Source organism: Haliotis cracherodii, unplaced genomic scaffold (assembly GCF_022045235.1).
Source record: "Haliotis cracherodii isolate W230 unplaced genomic scaffold, xgHalCrac1.p SCAF_33, whole genome shotgun sequence".
In the NCBI taxonomy this organism is placed as follows: Eukaryota; Metazoa; Mollusca; class Gastropoda; order Lepetellida; family Haliotidae; genus Haliotis; species Haliotis cracherodii.
Window position 1 is genome coordinate 1,944,394 of NW_027266290.1, and position 21,102 is coordinate 1,965,495.

The 21,102-nt window shown below is 42.9% G+C and overlaps 1 protein-coding gene across 1 annotated transcript; it reads left to right on the forward strand.

Annotated features, from left to right (window-relative positions):
- Nucleotides 1-1,628: 1,628 nt before the first annotated feature.
- LOC139477417 (merlin-like) lies at nt 1,629-21,014 on the forward strand. Its single transcript, XM_071259984.1, has 15 exons — nt 1,629-1,849; nt 3,138-3,266; nt 3,876-4,082; nt 6,791-6,942; nt 8,345-8,420; nt 9,811-9,945; nt 10,171-10,245; nt 10,566-10,679; nt 11,689-11,811; nt 12,104-12,235; nt 13,016-13,101; nt 13,378-13,492; nt 13,664-13,815; nt 15,952-16,111; nt 17,758-21,014. Exons 1-15 carry the CDS (start codon nt 1,751-1,753, stop codon nt 17,806-17,808), a joined length of 1,806 nt encoding a protein of 601 aa, XP_071116085.1. The 5' UTR covers nt 1,629-1,750; the 3' UTR covers nt 17,809-21,014.
- Nucleotides 21,015-21,102: the final 88 nt, after the last annotated feature.

Genomic DNA, 21,102 nt, shown 5'->3' on the forward strand with positions numbered 1-21,102 from the left:
CTATGATTGTGGGTTCGAATCCCGGTTCACCCTGATTATGTTTCTAGGTTTGTCAGCACCGTACCCGTTCTCGTGGGTTTCACCGAAGTGGTAAACGTCTTAGACCTGCATCATTTCGGGCTTTCCTCCCACATTAAGCTGACACGCCTCGATGTAACTTGAATACAGTAAAAAGCGGCGTTAAACCCAACTCACTTTAACTGCCCTACATATACCAGTTTTACTTTACTCTTTCTACAATGTTGCAATGAAATAGTTGACGGCTTTGCAGATTTATCTAAGGAGCAGAAGTTATGTCACATTTTTAGGGACCCATCACTGTTATTTTACTCAGGCGAAACCTACAAGGATATTCTATTAACGAGCGTGTATATATGTCTGTATCTGTATATGTATAAATTGTATTTTTTATGCCTTTATATTTTATGTGTGCATACACGCTTAATATAAAGTATGCTTCGTGTCTTATCGTATTATATTTTCAGTCTTTTATCTCTACTGGTTATACGCGAACACACTTTAAATATATTATCTGTATCCTTTTTTATATGCATGTACATGCTTGTCTCTCATAACTCCTGTAGGAGTGGCTTGAGCATGTTTTGCTTTGTCTGTTGGGCGGTCGGTAGCCTAGTGGTTAAAGCGTTAGCCCGTCACGCCGAAGACCCTGGTTCGATTCCCGACATGGGTATAAGGTGTGAAGCCCATTTCTGGTGTCCCTCGACGTGATATTGCTGGAATATTGCTAAAAGCGGCGTAAAACCATACTCACTCACTCACTTTGTCTGTATACTTTTAAATCGTATGTACGCACAAGGTGAGACATAAAGATTCTATCTGTCTGACCATTCGCCCAAAAGCGTGATTCTGTTTTATTTTTGAGACGCTCGCCGTGTCTCTTTGGTTCTCACCTTAAAAATAAAAACATCGGTGAAACGACTTCCAGTCTTCTCAGACACCCCCCCCCCCCCCCCAACACACACACACACTGATTTTGACCCAAGCAAAACAAAGGTCGCTCTCGTGACACCTGCCCTGCCCAAGACGGTAAGAAAGATCTGCGCTACACAAGCTCCAAAATATCAGCTGTTGTAGAAAGAAAGACTGGGCTCTTGTAGGCTCATGTGCACCGACCAAAAGACGATTAACACGTGTAAAATGTTACAGCCTCTCTTTTATCAAAAAAAAAGCTTTACTGTAGTATGTATGAGTTAAGGAGTATTGCCTAATTGACACTCTCATCCAACATCCAAAAGAATATAAGATGCCAACATGACCGCAAATCGAGAAAGCGTGTCACTTAATATGTTTCTTTGTGCATCAACTTTTGGTCTCGCCAGCTGATTTTACTTGCGTTTCAAAATAACAAGTTCCGAGTGCAAATTGAATATAGCTAACTATTTGCACTGGAACTTGTTGTCTTAATTAACACGATGAATGCTAGTGAGACACCACATTCGACGATATTTTGATAACGTACAGAAAAGGAAACCGAAGAGTCATAATATGAACAGTTACTGAAATATAATTCCCACATCCAGTAGCAGATCTTCATCCAGGAAGTGGAAACTAAAAGAAGTTGTTAGGAATATAGTTTATAATAAAAATATATACTTCCGGTAGTCAACATTGAAGGAAAGTGATGAGGAGTTAGTCAACAAAGTCCTATTTTGGGTGTCAAAATGACGAGGATATCGATTAAAAACTTTCGGTCGTTTAAAGTCTGAGTAGAGGGAATAAGACATTGAAAATGCCTCTTGTTTCGATGAAGAAATCGTCGGGAGGCAACTCCAAGAACCTCCCTGTCCGAGTGACGACCATGGATGCTGAATTGGAATTTGAGATTGAGGTACAGGGCCCATAGATTTGATGAAAACAGCAGATTTGCATCATTTTAAATATCGACTCATTTATGAATTTAACATGATGACAACTGACGAGTCTGAGAAGCTGGTGACAAAGATGTCATCAAATATTTAGAAATCCAAAGGTCTTTAGTTTTGATGACGATTGGGATGGGCATAATAAATCACCTGTCAGTATCATGTAAACACTAACGTAGGCGTTTCTACCCAATTTCTGTTTCACATGTTTATAGGCATTAATTTCCTTTGTAGAATGTCTATCCACATATTCATTACTAAAGAGCAACGTAAGTAGTTTACCGATTTAGTAGTTGCTTGTCAATTCTTTAACAGCAATATGAATATTACATTTCACTTTATTTTAATAATGTTTATAAATATTTGTCATTGTCTTACATAATGATGAGTGTGACGATATATATAGTTATTGAAGTGTTGCAAGTGATTGCCCTTCAATTGTACTGTGTTGATAGGAATATTAAACATGCCAATGGCATTGTCAATAGTATGAGAAGCAATTGATAATTTCAGTAGTTGCAATTAGTTGTAAATAAAACATCTTATGCATCAGACAACTTTACAGTTGAATTTCAAACTTGCCACTTGGTGATTAGCAAGGATAAGAACAATTTAGATTAGAGTATTTCCCTTTGGATTGAGTAGTGACAGGGAAGGAAATGGCTGACCTTGACATTGTCTGCAATACTTTATTCATTTCTGTCACCTCGATTATATAATTATAAAGTTCGTCGTATTTTCACACATAACATAAATCGATAGGGAGATGAGTCTTCTTGCAGGTTACGGAAAGGGGCAATTGCTGGCGAATGTATTACCAGTCTGTGCCCAAAGTATTGAGTTGTACTGTCAGCTTGAAGTTATATTTCTGATTCTTGCATCATGTTCAAGACATTTGGATTGAATACTGACAATTACTTGCTGAACAAAGCCCCAAATACATTTTATTAGGCTGGGTCTGACAGCTAATATCACAGATTTTGTGAACTGGCCACAACAGCTGATGTAGGAGCAAGTTTGTTTACACAAGTTCAGCAACCAGTTTCGACAGTCGCCAACTGTCTATGAAGGCGTCTTTCAAACTCTTTGGTCTTTGTGTTATCATTTGCTGATTTGTTTTTATAGTTCAAAGGTAGGGCCACTGGCATTAATTTCATGACAGATTTTAGGCGAGGGGTTGATTTTCGCATCAATGAGGTGACACATTAATTTCATGATTTACAAATTTACAATATATCATGTATCTTATTACAGAGCAAGGCAATGGGGAAGGAGCTTTTTGATCTGGTGTGTCGCACTATTGGCCTGAGAGAAACGTGGTACTTTGGGCTGCAGTTTGTCGACTCCAAGGGCTACATCGCATGGCTGAAGTTTGATAAAAAGGTAAAGAAATAGAAAACATCCTGTTCAGGGATAGACATGGCCATTAGTCTGTTAGTTCAAAACTATATTGGAGCCATGAAGATATGAGTAGAGAATAGGACTGCTTGTCGTAAAAGGCGACTATGCTTGTCGTAAAAGGCAACTATGCTTGTCGTAAAACTCGACTATGCTTGTCGTAAAAGGGGACTAACAGTATGTGGTGATGAGGCTCCCTGAATTGGTTAATGCATGTCATCGTATCCCAATTAGGTAGTTCGATGCTCATGATGTCGATCACTGGATTGTCTGGTCCAAACTCAATTATATACTGACTGCTGTCATATAGCATCATATAGTTGGAATATTGCTGAGTGCAGTGTTAAACAACAAACAAACAAGCAAACCAAGACTAATGAATATTGAAAGGGACTATTTGTTTTGTCCTAAAATTAGTTCTTTTTCATAACTCTACCTGTGCAGTTGACAGATGAGATCTTCGCTGTCTGTAATATTCGTAATTGCTTTCATGATGATGGTGTCCAAGACAACTGATATCCAAAAGTCAACATGTCTGATAGCGTACACGTTGGACAAGGCGGACATGTTATAATGGCGTGTTGGATGTTGCAGGTCCTAGGGCAGGATGTTGGGAAGGAAACTCCGATTCCGTTTCTGTTCCTGGCCAAGTTTTACCCGGAGGACGTGTCGGAGGAGTTGATCCAGGAGATCACTCAACACCTGTTCTTCCTGCAGGTCAAGCAGTCAATACTCAACATGGACATCTACTGCCCACCCGAGGCCTCCGTGCTGCTCGCCTCGTACGCCGTGCAGGCCAAGGTCAGTGCTAGGAATCGCATGTCTCTGTAACATGAAGTCAGGTATTTACCTGCATCTGCTCAGAGGCCAATCTCATTAAATCAGATCTTGGTTCTCGCTATCGCTAAACAAAGATCTGAGGACATCCCATTACGGGTCACATCAGACCGATCTTGCGCAAATTTTGACCGACCAATGGAGGGACTGACAAGAAGTCGACATCAGAAGGCAGCTTACCCGTGCTTTATGGCACTAAATTCAAATTGGCGACTTTAATTAAAAATCTGAAACCTGAACAAAAGAACATTCTGGAATGGCAAATATGTGGTTTAGATTGTATGGATTCAGTCGTTAAACCTGTAACTTTCATTCGGAATACCCTGTGTAAGTGTTTGAGGTTGCATGATTAGAAATCAGATTCCGAGTGTCACTTTCATGATCTGGTAAGCGACGCTCGGTAGCGAGAACTAAGATCTGATTTTAATGAGATTGCTCAGAGGCCGATATTAGCCCTAAGGCGGCAGTCATTGCTAGTACAAATTCTGGAATTGGAAACAAAATTCCCACTTGTTATAGTCATGAGCAATGGTGACCAGTGTTTTGGCTCTGTATAGGTGACGTGTATTTTACTGATTACAGAATTTAAAAAAGGCTTTTTGTCCTGTTTTATTCTATTACATTGAATGCAATGTTAAAATACCTCCTTTAATATTTGAGAAAAAAAGAACATTAACAAAAATCCCAATTTTGAAAAGAATTACGAGTTAAACCTGCTAAGGGTACTGAAGGGAATCCTAGGCATAAAAAAAAAATGAAAAGTATTGGTTCTCAGGCAATGACTTTTGAAAATATAGTGCGGGTGAGCGGTGTTTTTTTTTTTTTTTTATTGTTCAAACTAGTGTGTACCCAAATAAACAGTTGTGCACCATCAACCTGGGAAAGGGCCTCCCTACATTAACAAGCATACAAACTGGTTGCTGCCATGACCATAACACGAGTCGTGCAGTGAAGCAGTCCACATGTAAAGGGAAGTAACTGCGTGCTATATTGGATCACTTTTTTTTCAAGTATGATTTTTTATTTTTGGGGGGGAAAATGGAATAAAAACGAAACGTGTCAGACTTTATGATGATGCATGTGGTGCCTGAGAACCAAGTCTATTATTTTTTTAGCCCTCTTTAATCCCAGCAAGTACTCCTCTCGTTATGTACCCCAAGTTCAGAAACCGACTATATCATTTCTACTATAATCCTATTAAACCCCTGCATATTCCAAACTGAACAAAACATTCAGTTTTTAAGATGATAAGGTCAACCCTGAATTGCCAGTCTTGTGTATTTGGTTGTGTTGAGGGGCGGTGGGATGGCCTGGTGGTTAAGGCCTACACTCGTCATGCCGAAGTCCCGGGTTCGATTCCCGACAAAGGTGTATGTGTGAAGCCTATTTCTGATGTCCTCTGCCGTGATCTTGTTAAAAGCGGCTTAAGACCATATTCACTCTCTGGCTGTGATGAAGTGAGCCCCGGGGGGTTTCTGCCACAGAATAGGTCCCAAACACCCACTGCACTTCCTGGCACTGTAAATGTCTCCTTAGAAACCCTATGAACATCCGGGGTAGAATAGGTCTTCAGAAACCCATGCTTGCCGTAAAAGGCGACTATGCTTGTCGTAACAGGCAACTAACGGGATCGGGTGGTCAGGCTCACTGACTTGGTTGATGCATGTCATCATATCCCATTTGTGTGCATCGAGGCTCATGGTGTCAATCACTGGATTGTCTGGTCTAGACAATTATTTACAGACCTTCATATAGCTGGAATATTGCTGGGTGCGGCGTTAAGCAACAAACAACAACAGACACCCCTGGACCAATGAAGCTGAAACTTCACAATCTTGTTCCCATCAATGATGACACCCGAATTTGTTCAAGAAGTTGAAGTGCGATTGTCAGTATGGCCGCCATATGTGAAAAGTGAAAAACAGGTTTTGTTGCCATTACTCGGTCATTTTCAAATTTGGTTCATGGGGAGTTATGGTGGGGAGCAACATATGTGCAATATGTGGCATGTGGCATGTGAATAATCAAATCTGGACCAGACAATCCAGTGATGGATATTATGAGCCTTTGGAGTACGAGGACTTGCTATCACCCAAGTCACTGAGTCTGGCCTCACGGTCAATTTGGTCACCTCTTAGACCAGCGTATGCTGCTAGGGACCTATATTAACCAGAAATCCCCCACAGGGTTTTAGAAAATTTACAATTTTTTTTTAAATTCTTAATTCTTTTTTAAATATTCTTACATTTGTTTTTAAAATTCTGTATTACAGAATCTAGTATGTACAAAATATAATAAATGGAAGGGGAGATAGCTGTATATTTCTGTTTTTTTAAATATATATATAATTCATTTGCTCACACAGTCATACCCTTCTTTCCAAACAAGTAAAATATATAAACCAATGAACGAACGATGGAACGAACAAAAAACAGCCGGGATTAGTTTCCATCAAATACATTTTCTTTACATTACCCACTTTAATACTATGAAATCCTCCAAATTAAGTTTTGCTGTGGTACCTTTTTCTTTAATTTTCACAATAACCCATTATAGGCCTGTTAGTTCTTTTTCCAAATGTATATTATATTAGGTAACTTCATTTTGCATTTATGGAATAAACATGTAAAATTGCCCGAGTCTGGTGTGACTGTATTCCACCTGGGTTGCAGTATGGGGACTACGACCCCTCGACGTACAAGGCGGGGATGCTGGCCAGTGAGGACCTGCTGCCCCAGAGGGTCATTGACCAGTACCAGATGACCCCCGAGATGTGGGAGGAGAGAATCAAAGTGTGGTACGCTGACCGCCGCGGCATGACCAGGTAGGTGGCAGTCAGTACGCCCTGGCAGATAGAGAATAACTTTATGTTTTGTCTTGAGTAAAAGGGGGACACGGGTGGCCCAGTCGTCTAAGGCGCCGCAATTCGCTGTGCACAGTTGCGTCCCTTGGGCACGCCAGAGATCTATGATTGTGGGTTTGAATCCTGGTTCGCCCCAATTATGTTTCTAGGTTTGTCAGCACCATACCCGTGCTCGTGGGTTTCACCGAAGTGGTAAACATCTAAGACCTGCATCACTTCGGGCTTTCCTCCCACATTAAGCTGACACTCCGTGATATAACTGGAATACTGTTAAAAGCGGTGTTAAACCCGACTCACTCACTCACTTGAGTAAAAGTAATGTGTAGGTACACGTACTTTTTACCGTACACCTGTCTGCTATGTCTGTTGGATGCTCAAATATATCTGTACGCGATATATTTACTATTTGAAATACAGGGCGATAAAGCTCAAAATACCCAGAAAAAATATCTGCATGCATTTGTATGGTTTAATAATATTAAATTGAATATCAGAGCAATTCATAAACATCAAAAATTTCTAAATGTTCTAAAATGTTCTAAAATGTCATGGTAGAATTACATGCAAATCATCCTTACTGTTATTCAAGTCGTCTAAGGCGCTGCAAATTAGCTGAACAGAATTGCTTCCCTTGGGCATGCCAGATACCTATGATTGTCGGTTTGCTCGTGGATTTCTCCAAAGTGGTAAACATTTTGAGACATGCATCAGTTTTGGCTTTCCTCCCACATTAAGCCGACACACTGTGATATAACTGGAATACTGTTCAAAGTGGCGTTAAAACCAACTAACTCCATCACTTTGCTGTTATTGTAGCAGTGAAACTGAAAGTGTTGCTTTGAGATAAGAAAGCAAAGGCCTAAAATCAAAAGCTTTACGATGCCTCTGTGAGTTACTACTACTATCGGCATGGCTGTTGATGACGCAGATCAAAGCTTATACTTTCTGTCACAAGAAGCTGTTGACAGTAGAAATAGTCAGTCTAGTTCAAATAGAGGTTGTAAGTCATGCAAATTAAATACTAACTTGGTTGAACACTAAACAAATTAATATCTGTTTTAATATATTCTTTTTAAAATGAAAGTGCCTAGAAATATTTAGTTACATCTGTTTGGTTTCTTGTGCTGCAATATATGAAAGCCATCGAAAACTGACTGAAGTGTGTAAACAGTGATTGTTAATAGCTGTTGTGGTGCCGTGGGCTAGGATAGGGGTTAAAGCGTTTGCCCATAAACTCCGAAGACCCAGGTTCAAATCCCCATATGGCTACAGTGATTGAAAGCCATTTCTGGTGTCCCCGGCCGTGATATTGCTGGAATTGGTATACTGACTCACTAACATCTGTCGTGATTGTGCGTTGCAGAGATGAAGCTGAGATTGAGTACTTGAAGATCGCCCAGGACTTTGAGATGTACGGAGTGAACTACTTTCAGATTAAGGTAAGTATAGGAAGATTGCCTCCGACTGCATTGAGATCTGACCCGTGAAGAGTCCGGGGTAGAATAGGTCTTCAGCAACCAAGGCTTGCCGTAAAAGATGACTATGCAACCAAACCAACCAAAGCATTGAGATCTGACCCGTAAAGATTCCGGGGTAGAATAGGTCTTCAGCAACCAAGGCTTGCCGTAAAAGATGGACTATGCAACCAAACCAACCAATGCATTGAGATCTGACCCGTGAAGATTCCGGGGTAGAATAGGTCTTCAGCAACCAATGCTTGCCGTAAAAGATGACTATGCAACCAAACCAACCAATGCATTGAGATCCATTGTGACTATTTCAATACAACATCTGTGTCTATTAACATGATTAAAGCTTATTGAAATAATAGGTAGAGTATGTGTGACTGATCTTGTCAAATAACATGTTGATGTGTAATAAGCATCTAGGTGACAAAGCAGATCCTCCAGTGGAGCTGTACTACCACAATGCCATGGACTTTGTCTTTTGCTTTATTTGATGATTGTTACTAAACGTGCATAGCTGCCAACTGTCCCAAATCTTTTGTATGTACTTTAACTAGTCTGGAGTAATGACTGTCAAAGTGCTAGCTCACTGAGATACCCAATCTCATTGAAATCAGATCTTAGTTCTCGCTACCGCTTAACAAAGATCTGAAGACATCCCATAAGGGGTCACGTCAGAACGACCTTTCGTCCGACCAATCAGTGTGTCGCTTACCAGATTATGAAAGTGACACTCGGAATGTGATTTCTAATCAATAATTATCATGCAATCTCGAAAACTTAAACATGGGGTATTCCGAACGATAGTTACGGGTTTAACGACTGAATCCTTACAATCTAGACCATCATATTAGCCATTCCAGAATGGTTTTTTTGTTCAGGTTTCAAATTTGTAATTGAGAATTTGTCAAAATATGTTTTGAAGTGTAGTCGTCAATTTGAAGTTTGTGCCGTAAGAGAAAGCTGCCTTCTGATTGGTCATTCCATTGGTCAGTCAAAGTTCGCGCAAGGTCGGTGTGACTTGACCCGCAATGGGATGTCCTCAGATCTTTGTTTAGCGGTAGCGAGAACTAAGATCTGATTTTAATGAGATTGCTGAGATACCATGCCACAGTTTAACAAGGATACCCTACTCAGACACAGTATACTGACTCCAAGCCCGAAAAGTCCTTGTTTTGTCCCATTAATGCCAAATGGCAGTCAGGGTAACAAGTACAATCTTTTGATGTCTATTGGAATGACATGGCCAGGGAATTGTACCCTGACTTTTCGCTCTCCGGGCATATGCTCTATCCACTAGGGGTCGAAACCGTTAAAGATGAATGGTTCAAGAAAATTGAATTGTACGTTTTTATGGCATCAGAATAAGAAGCATACAGATCTGTGGCTGGGTGTGGATGCTCGGGGGATCAACGTGTACGAGCGGGACAACAGGCTGACACCCAAGATAACATTCCCCTGGAGTGAAATCAAGAATATCTCATTCAAGGACAAGAAGGTGATCATTATCATAAGTATTCAAAGATATTATAATCAATATAAATATTACGCTCTGAATTAATGCAGTTATTGGGATTTGTAACCTCTGATTGAAAAATCAGAATTGAGTAGTTTCCAAATTCATTGTAGAGAAATTGAATTTACATGTAAGAACCTGTATTTTTAATTTTTTTAGAATTTGTGTCCTGTAAGTTTTTGATTCATTTTTTCTCATTTATTACAGTTTCTTATAAAAAATGTTGGCAAGGGTGCGGCTGATTTTACTTTCTATGCTCCAAAGCTGAGGATTAATAAGTTGGTAGGTATGACATGATGATGGTGGTGATGATGATGATGATGATGATGATGATGATGATGGTGATAATAGATACCACACTTCAAAGTTTTTAAAAATATTTAAATGTGGATGTGATATTCCCAAACGATTCAGTAATAAATCAAGTTATCTGGGATGAGATTATCAAGAACTATTTCATGATGTGTCAGAACGTTGGAGCTACAGCATTTTCTTTTCCAATTGTGCATGTCAGTGATTTTAAACTGCAAAAGTGTTTCAAACTACTTTGTAATGAGAGCATCCCTACCGTCATTATTGTGACATGTGATCCTGGTGCGCAGATCCTGGAGCTGTGTGTGGGCAACCATGAACTGTTCATGCGGAGGCGGAAACCGGACTCCATGGAAACTCAGCAGATGAAGGCCCAAGCACGCGAAGAAAAGGCTCGAAAACAGGTGGGTTAGTCTGGGAAACAGGTGGGTTAGTCTGGGAAACAGGTGGGTCATGCTCGGAAACAGGTGGGTCATGCTCGGAAACAGGTGGGTCATGCTCGGAAACAGGTGGTTCATGCTCAGAAACAGATGAGTCAGGCTCGGAAACAGATGAGTCAGGCTCGGAAACTGGTGGGTTAGTCTGGGAAACAGGTGGGTCATGCTCGAAAACAGGTGGGTCAGGCTCGAAAACAGGTGGGGGCAATCTTGGAAACAAGTGGGTCATGCTCGGAAACTGGTGGGGCAATATCAGAAATAGATGAATCAGTCTAGGAAATAGGTGGGTCAGTCAGGTCAGGTTAGGAAACCAGGTGGATCAGGCTCGAAAACAGGTGGGGCAATCTTGGAAACAAGTAGGTCATGCTCAGAAACTGGTGGCTCAGTCTCAGAAATAGATGGGTCAGTCTAGGAAACAGGTGGGTCAGGCTCAGAAACATGTGGGTCAGGCTCGGAATCAGGCGACCCTTGGACTACCCTTAATTTTGAACACAGGAAGTGATGTCACAATCTTCATCGCTCTTCATCAGTAACTCCCAAAAGAATCTCACACATTAATTCACGTTCTAGAATGTAGACTGATTTCCATCCAAAGTATCATTTGATATATTTTGTTATAATATTTAACCTTGTCCTATCAAAGTGTAACATATAGTTAAGATAAAATCATGAAATTTTCATCATGTTATTTGCTTTTAGTGAAATCACTGCACATGGATTGAATTTGATTTGTAGTCTCATGTTAGTGTTGTGTCATGTTGTCAATCACTGGATTGTCTGGTCCAGACTCGATTATTTACAGACTGCTGTCATATAGCTGGAATATTGCTGATTCTGGCGTTAAACAACAAATCAACCAGATCATTTGAACTGGGGTCAAAAAGAAGCAATGGGTCCAGGGTTTTAGTATAGAATGTTGACATGCTACACAGGCTGATCGATGATGTATTTCATCATGGTGTGTTTGCCGCTGCAGCTGGACCGGGCGCGGCTGGCGAAGGAGAAGCAGATGCGGGAAGAGATGATGCGAGAGAAGGAGGACCTGGAGCGGCGGTTGATGCAGCTGCAAGATGAGGTCCGCATGTCGCAGGAAGCTCTGGTCAGTCACACTGCATGCTGGGGGCTCTACGTCACTGTCAGTTCTGTCGTAATCAGTAACGGACATGCCTCGATATTAGGATTATAACATTTATTGTTCCATCTATGATTCGGGCAACACAGATGGAAGGGCCCTTACTGCTAATTTAAATGCCCCATTTCACATTTCAGTGCATGTATGGCATTAGGCCATTGTGATCACTGAACCCTGAAACGTTGTTTCTGTGACGGCTTGACATTGGCTGATGGTATTGGCCTATGAAATATTGAGTTTGTTGCTTCTGCTTGTGTAGATGCGTTCGGAGGAGACAGCAGACTTATTGGCAGAGAAGGTTCGCATCATGGATGAGGAGGCTCTGTTGTTGAGAGAAAAATCAAAAGAAGCAGAAAATGAAGTCCATCGGATCAAAGTGTCTGCAATAAAGGTCTTTAGCTTTCATATGCTTTTATATTCTGTGTTCTATACTTACGTTAACATATTAACATGGTCCAACCAGCCTCCAATTTGTTGTGCACATTTTCTGTAATACTGGTAATGTGTCTAGTGTCACTAGTCCTGTTGGCTACAAAACATATTCTGCTCAAAACAGTTCTTTGATAGGCATTACTTAGAAGTTGACGGATGACAATGTAGACACAACTTATGGATAACAACTTCTTTATGTACTGTAAAGGTGACATTTTGTATAGATCCTTATATCGCTTGACATAACTTGTGTTTGCTTTGTACTCAAAACAAATTCAAGAACATCAAAATTGGAAGGTTGTGTGTTGCAATACCCACCAGCCATGACAGGTTAGGGGGCACGGGTGGCCCAGTCGTCTAAGGCGCCGCGATTCGTTGTGCAGAGTTGCGTCGCTTGGGCACGCCAGAAACCTATGATTGTGGGTTCGAACCCTGGTTCGCCACAATTATGTTTCTAGGTTTGTCAGCACCATACCCGTGCTCATGGGTTTCACCGAAGTGGTAAATGTCTTAGACCTGCATCACTTGGGGCTTTCCTCTCATATTAAGCTGACAAGCCGTGATATAACCGAAATACCGTTAAAAGCGGCGTTAAACCCAACTCACTCACTCACTCACTCATGACAGTTTAACTATGGTCATATGAAGAAAGTGGGTGTTCGTTAGCTTTGTTTGAGTGGTGTAGCATGTATTTTGTGGAAGCCTGCTACATGTACAGCTGCTACTTGTGTGTATGCAGACGGAGGAGGAGAGGCTGTTGATGGAGCACCGGGCCAGGGAGGCAGAGATGATAGCAGCCAAACTACTGGAGGACTCGGAGAGGAGGTGTGTTGGGGACAGGTCGGGGGTGTGTTGGGGGACAGGCCAGGGGTGTTGGGGATAGGTCAGGGGTGTTGGGGACAGGTCAGGGTGTGTTGGGGATAGGTCAGGGCTGTCTTGGGGTCAGGCCAGAAGTGTGTAAGGGTCAGGCCAGGGGGGTGCTGGGGGACAGGTCAGGGGTGTGTTGGGGGACAGGCAGGGGGCATACACAGGAATTTGCAGTATAATATAGCAGTACTCAATATGACGTGTGTTGATGATTGGTTTGTTTGTTTTCCAAAGAGCCAAGGAAGCAGAGACACTGAAGGACGAACTGCTTCATGCCAGGATCGCGGAGAAGTTTGCCAAGGATAAGCTCCTGGAGGTATCTCGGACCAACATCCCCTACAGTGCTGGGGTAACTTACCTGTCTTCTCAACAGTGAGATTGGAATAATACATTGAAATGTTATTCCTATTGCCTCCATTAAGTCTATATGTTAAATCTAACATTAATGCTATTGCAATCATGAACAGGAATATCCACAGTTGTAATGAATACATTTTTTCACCCATACATATATTTTCAGAGTTTTCACAGTTACCACATGGCCCCAGAAATGAACGAACTGAAGCTTGACCACACGATACTGACCCCCACGCCCCCACCCCCTACACAGATGCCAGTGGAGCATCTGCCGGCGGACATGGATCAGCTGTCTCTGGAGATAGAGAAGGAGAGGTAGGGAGATGGGCACTGGAGATAGAGAAGGAGAGGTAGGGATATGGGCACTGGAGATAGAGAAGGAGAGGTAGGGAGATGGGCACTGGAGATAGAGAAGGAGAGGTAGGGATATTGGCACTGGAGATAGAGAAGGAGAGGTAGTGATATGGGCACTGGAGATAGAGAAGGAGAGGTAGGGATCTGGGCACTGGAGATAGAGAAGGAGAGGTAGGGATATGGGCACTGGAGATAGAGAAGGAGAGGTAGGGTTATGGGCACTGGAGATAGAGAAGGAAAGGTAGGGATCTGGGCACTGGAGATAGAGAAGGAGAGGTAGGGAGATGGGCACTGGAGATAGAGAAGGAGAGGTAGGGAGATGGGCACTGGAGATAGAGAAGGAAAGGTAGGGATCTGGGCACTGGAGATAGAGAAGGAGAGGTAGGGAGATGGGCACTGGAGATAGAGAAGGAGAGGTAGGGATCTGGGCACTGGAGATAGAGAAGGAGAGGTAGGGATCGGGGCACAGGAGATAGAGAAGGAGAGGTAGGGAGATGGGCACTGGAGATAGAGAAGGAAAGGTAGGGGTCTGGGCACTGGAGATAGAGAAGGAGAGGTAGGGGTCTGGGCACTGGAGATAGAGAAGGAGGGGTAGGGATATTGGCACTGGAGATAGAGAAGGAGGGGTAGGGATATTGGCACTGGAGATAGAGAAGGAGAGGTAGGGAGATGGGCACTGGAGATAGAGAAGGAAAGGTAGGGGTCTGGGCACTGGAGATAGAGAAGGAGAGGTAGGGGTCTGGGAACTGGAGATAGAGAAGGAGAGGTAGGGATCTGGGCACTGGAGATAGAGAAGGAGGGGTAGGGATATTGGCACTGGAGATAGAGAAGGAGAGGTAGGGAGATGGGCACTGGAGATAGAGAAGGAAAGGTAGGGATCTGGGCACTGGAGATAGAGAAGGAGAGGTAGGGGTCTGGGAACTGGAGATAGAGAAGGAGAGGTAGGGATCTGGGCACTGGAGATAGAGAAGGAGAGGTAGGGGTATTGGCACTGGAGATAGAGAAGGAGAGGTAGGGATATGGGCACTGGAGATAGAGAAGAAGAGGTAGGGATATTGGCACTGGAGATAGAGAAGGAGAGGTAGGGATCTGGGCACTGGAGATAGAGAAGGAGAGGTAGGGGTATTGGCACTGGAGATAGAGAAGGAGAGGTAGGGATATGGGCACTGGAGATAGAGAAGAAGAGGTAGGGATATTGGCACTGGAGATAGAGAAGAAGAGGTAGGGATATTGGCAGGGCTCGAAAAGTCCACTCATCCACTTCTAATGATGATAACGAAATACATTATACATTATATATTATAAATACACAGCTTACTTAGCCCTGTGTGTTTTAAGCAGGAGTACATGTGTGTGACGTGTGTACATGTGTGTGATGTGTGTTTCAGACAGGAGTACATGTGTGTGACGTGTGTTTCAGGCAGGAGTATGTATGTGTGACGTGTGTTTCAGGCAGGAGTACATGTGTGTGACGTGTGTACATGTGTGTGATGTGTGTTTCAGACAGGATTACATGTGTGTGATGTGTGTTTCAGACAGGAGTACCTGTGTGTGACATGTGTTTCAGGCAGGAGTACATGTGTGTGATGTGTGTTTCAGGCAGGAGTACATGTGTGTGACGTGTGTTTCAGGCAGGAGTACATGTGTGTGACCTGTGTACATGTGTGTGACGTGTGTTTCAGGCAGGAGTACATGTGTGTGACCTGTGTACATGTGTGTGACGTGTGTTTCATACAGGAGTACATGTGTGTGACCTGTGTACATGTGTGTGATGTGTGTTTCAGGCAGGAGTACATGTGTGTGACGTGTGTACATGTGTGTGACGTGTGTTTCAGGCAGGAGTACATGTGTGTGACGTGTGTACATGTGTGTGACATGTGTTTCAGGCAGGAGTACATGTGTGTGACGTGTGTTTCAGGCAGGAGTACATGTGTGTGACCTGTGTACATGTGTTTGACGTGTGTTTCAGGCTTGAGTACATGTGTGTGACGTGTGTTTCAGGCAGGAGTACATGTGTGTGACGTGTGTTTCAGGCAGGAGTACATGTGTGTGACGTGTGTTTCAGGCAGGAGTACATGTGTGTGACGTGTGTTTCAGGCAGGAGTACATGGAGAAGAGCAAGAACCTGCAGGAGCAGCTGAAGGAGCTGAAGACGGAGATCGAGGTGCTGAAGGTGGAGGACCGACAGACGGACTTCGACCGCCTCCATGAGGAGATCATCCAGAGAGGGGACACCAAGTACTCCACCCTCAGAAAGGTACACTTCCCACTCAGTCAAGTTTTACATGTTATTCAAGTGTTGATAGTGAACCTATTTTCATTCACTATGCCAATAAATCATAACAGCTAAGTATGACAAATTGTAAAGATTCTAGTATCATGTCATATAGATATGAATTATGCCAAACATTACCTTTTATCATACCTCCATGTCAGAATGATGAGATCTGATTGGTCCACGTGATCTTGATAAGGTACTGTGTATCACACCTTGGAGGGGAATAAATTTCTCAGGGGGGGGGAATAAATCTCTTATACCCCACCGTGAGAGAGTCAGGCTGCACGTGGATTTCTGACAGGAGGAATAAATCCCTTATACCCTGCTTCAAAGCAAAAAGCTGCATGCTTTTTCCGAGTCAATGGAAGTCATGTGACATAGCTCAGCTCAATTGAACAGCTGTTTTCTATCAATTTTGAACTGTTTGAATCCTTTTGCAATGTCATATTAAAGATAAGATAAATACGTTGTAGCAGGATCACTCGGGGCACATGGGGTTTCAGCATCCCTCGCTCGGTTTTATACCACTCGCCATGTACCCCTCGTGATCCTGCTGCAACCTATAATATGCTCTTCTTTCTGAGCTGATGTTTTGGGTGGCTTGTTATTTGAACAGGCGTAGTACAGAGATGCACCCTTTAGTCAGGATCTCCTGGTCACCTAGTGGTGCCTGTCAGCTAGTGGTGCTGGTCACCTAGTAATGCTGGTCATTTAGTGGTGACTGTCTCCTAATGGTGCTGGTCACCTACTGGTGCCTGTCACCTAATGGTGCTGGTCACCTAGTGGTGCCTGTCCCCTAGTGGTGCTGGTCACCTAGTGGTGCCTGTCACCTAATGCTGCCTGTCACCTAGTGGTGCTCGTCACCTAGTGATGCCTGTCACCTAGTGGTGCCTGTCACCTAGTGGTGCTCGTCACCTAGTGATGCCTGTCACCTAGTGGTGCCTGTCACCTAATGGTGCTGGTCACCTAGTGGTGCCTGTCACCTAGTGGTGCTGGTCACCTAGTGGTGCTGGTCACGTAGTGGTGCCTGTCACCTAATGGTGCTGGTCACCTAGTGGTGCCTGTCACCTAGTGGTGCTCGTCACCTAGTGATGCCTGTCACCTAGTGATGCCTGTCACCTAGTGGTGCCTGTCACCTAATGGTGCCTGTCACCTAATGGTGCTGGTCACCTAGTGGTGCCTGTCTCCTAATGGTGCTTGTCACCTAATGGTGCTGGTCACCTAGTGGTGCCTGTCTCCTAATGGTACCTGTCACCTAATGGTCCCCTAGTGGTGCCTGTAATCTAGATGCAAGTGTGTTTCACAATCTCTGTGCCCTGCATCACTTTGTGCTGACATGCCATGACATAACTGAAATACTGTTCAGAGTGCCATTAAATCCAACTCACTCATACTACAAATTAGCTTGCATTCTATAATACTGATGAGCTGTGGTTAAGTCTAGATGAAGACACACAATGAAACACATATCAGTTATAACTCCCACATTCTAACATAGACTAAAGTAGTCTTAGTGCTAAGACCATTATAACTCCCACATTTTAACACAGGCTAAAATAATCTTAGCGCTAAGACTGCTTTGTGAAAGTGGGCTCTCAAATTGAACTTCGGTCACTTTATTTCAGATTGGTGCCAGTACTTCTAATGCACGTGTTGCATTCTTCGAGGAATTATGATTCCGGACAGCCGTCTTCCTGTACCAAAGGGTGCTCCATCTTGTCGATGGCTTCCTTGACGACCATCAGGACTCTGGTTTCCATGGAAACGTGATACCATGGTAACGCTGAATGGATGGATACCCACCCGCCATGATGATTGTCCAACATCACCGGTTGTCTTTCGTGCTAGCAAATAGCTTCTTTTTGCCCATGTGCCAAAACGTGTGCCGCATTTAAAAGTGGATGAGACATGACAAGCGTATGCTGTAGTTTTACACAGGTAGAACCAGAATGTCCTAGATCTGTAAGTGTGTGGCATGCATGAATGATGAAGGATTGTGGTACCTACTTGAAGGTAAATTGAAGATGTAATGGCAGCTACAGTTGGTTTTATTCATGATTGAGTTTTAGCTGTGTGAAGTACGAGTGAGATTTGATGGGGTGTGACGAGTGAGTGGAATGTAGGGGGACGATCAATACCTGGCGGGATACCTATTCGTAGGTAGACTGACAGTGACATGCTAGATGGTCGAAGTTCATGGGCAAGAGACATGTCATTGTTTGTGAGGATAACGACATTTGGATGACAGTGAGAGATGTGGTTTCGTGATAGACACTAAACGTAGGACTGGTCCTATATTATGATGAAAGCGTCACTTGACATTTGAATCAGTGACATTTTATATTGTACACTGACCTATTTAAAGCTTTTGGTGTGAATTTGGAGACATTTTATAGAAAAAGGAAATATATTTTGTGATTCCATTGAAAAAAGTTATAATATGGATGAAGAATATGGTATCAGGATGAGCTATTGGACGTTGTACAGGGTATGATATAGATGTGTGATGACGGTTTTGTGACGTTTTAGAACATGGTACCACAACATAGTCGGTCTGTGCAGTTCTCCCATCATTGAGGGGGTACGGGTGGCCCAGTCGTCTAAGGCGCTGCGATTCGCTGTGCAGAATTGCGTCCCTTGGGCATACCAGAAACTTATGATTGTGGGTTTGAATCCTGGTTCGCTCCGATTATGTTTCTAGGTTTGTCAGCACCATACCTGTGCTCGTGGGTTTCACCGAACTGGTAAACGTCTTAAGACCTACATCACTTCGAGCTTTTCCCCCACATTAAGCTGACACGCCGTGTCATAACTGGCATACTCTTAAAAACAGTGTTAAACCCAACTCGCTCACTCACTCTTCCATCATCGATTTACGGTCTAATGGCCAAGTGAGCCCATGTTCCAGATTTGTGTATGAGAGAGAACAAATGCCTTCCTCCTACAGAGAGACTCGTTCACATCACAATTCCGTGCCTGTCTGTCCATGTTGCTAAGGTAAAGTGTGATACCTGTATTCTGAAGACTCTAAGAACAAATGTACAGACAATCTGCCAATAATGTCCGGTGGAAGAGCTCACCTGTGCCATGCAGCTCACTGCATCACAAAGGTAGTTTATATGATCTCACTTGGCAGTAATTTCTGACTTTCTGTGAATCCCACCAAACTTTGGGCATTATGTTTGATGAATTAGAGACAAAGGATTGGAATGGAGCTGGCTAGATCATCTTGTTTACAGTAGTTTGTGAAGTTGAATACTGTGTTTGACCTGGTCAATGACCCACCTCTAACTCACGATAACAGCAGTGCCGCTTATTTGGTCGTATATGGTAATTGTACTCTATAGAGGGACGTGGGTCATCAAGAAGAATTTGGAAATTTCATTTGCTGCAGTGTTTGACCGGATATTGGCCTGTGATGAGGTCTAGATGAACCGGTGGACTCCGTGGCTGAATGTATGTGTGCTAGACAATCTCCTTGACATGGATTGACCAGGCTCGCTGACTTGGTTGATGCATGTCATTGATCCCAATTGTGTGGATCGATGCTCATGATATCAATCACTGGATTGTCTGGTCCAAACTCGATTATTATTTACAGACCGCCGTCATATAGCTGGAATATTGCTGAGTGCGGCATTAAACAAACAAACCTTGACATGTGAGTTTGTGCTTTTCCTTGATCTTGCATTAAAACAGACTGATGAATTATCATGGAGCTCTGCTGTTTATTGCCAAAGCTTTTTGTTTTAACTTTCCATATTTTTATTTCAAACCTTTTCATGCCAATTTTTACCATGTGACCCTGGGCTCTGGATTGCGGGGACGTTTATTTTTAAGACTAGTTTGTTGACAAATGAGTTGGTACTTCCCTATTTGAGCTTCCATTTAATGTCTGAAATTGTATAACAATGAAACCATGTTAACCCAGCAGTATCCTTCATAGTGAAATCGCACGACAGAAACCTGTGATCGTGGGTTCGCATCCCGGTTTGCCCCGATTATGTTCCTAAGTTTGTCAGCACCATACCTGTGCTTGTGGGTTTCACCAAAGTGGTAAACGCCTAGGGCCTGCATCACTTTGGGCTTTCCTCCCACAGTAAGCTGACATGCTGTGATATAACTGGAATACTGTGTCCTAACTAACTCCGTGTGAGGGGGTAAGGGTGGCCTGGGCATCTAAGGTGCTGCGATTCGCTGTGCAGAGTTGCATCCCTTGGGCACGCCAGAAAGCTTTGATTGTGGGTTCGAATCCCGGTTCTCCACGATTATGTTTCTAGGTTTATCAGCACCATACCCGTGCTCGTGGGTTTCACTGAAGTGGTAAACGTCTGAGACCTGCATCACTTGGGGCTTTCCTCCCACATTAAGCTGACATGCCGTGATATAACTGGAATACTGTTAAAAGCAGCGTTAAACTCAGCTCGTCCGGATTGCAAGGTTTCCAGATTAACAGTTTCCAGACCAAAGAGGTTTCACTGTTTGTTCAGTTTGTTTATGAACAATATCATTAAGATAACCCCCAACATGTGGTTTTATGTCAAGTGAGCCTTATTTAATAATGTTAATTTTCGTATTTTGAAAACATGGTTTTATTGATATCATTTGGTCCAGCAGCCAAAGGCATTTATAGAGCTTAAGCCCTATCAACAGTGCAATTATTAGCATAACTTATGTTTCAATGCTTTTTGTGTTGATTTCACTGTACATTTTCAACTATATTTTGCTATTTAATACCACATTTACAAATATAATCATTTGTTTCATTTTGTATCTCCTGTGTATATATGGCAAGAACTGGAGCATAATTGTACAATAATCAAGCCCTTCCTAGAATCTGTAGTCCTGTTGTTTGCTGCAGGTAATATTGGAACAGGATTGATTCAATCACAGGATCACTAGATGATTCAATCACAGGATCACTGGATGATTCAATCACAGGATCACTGGATGATTCAATCACAGGGTCA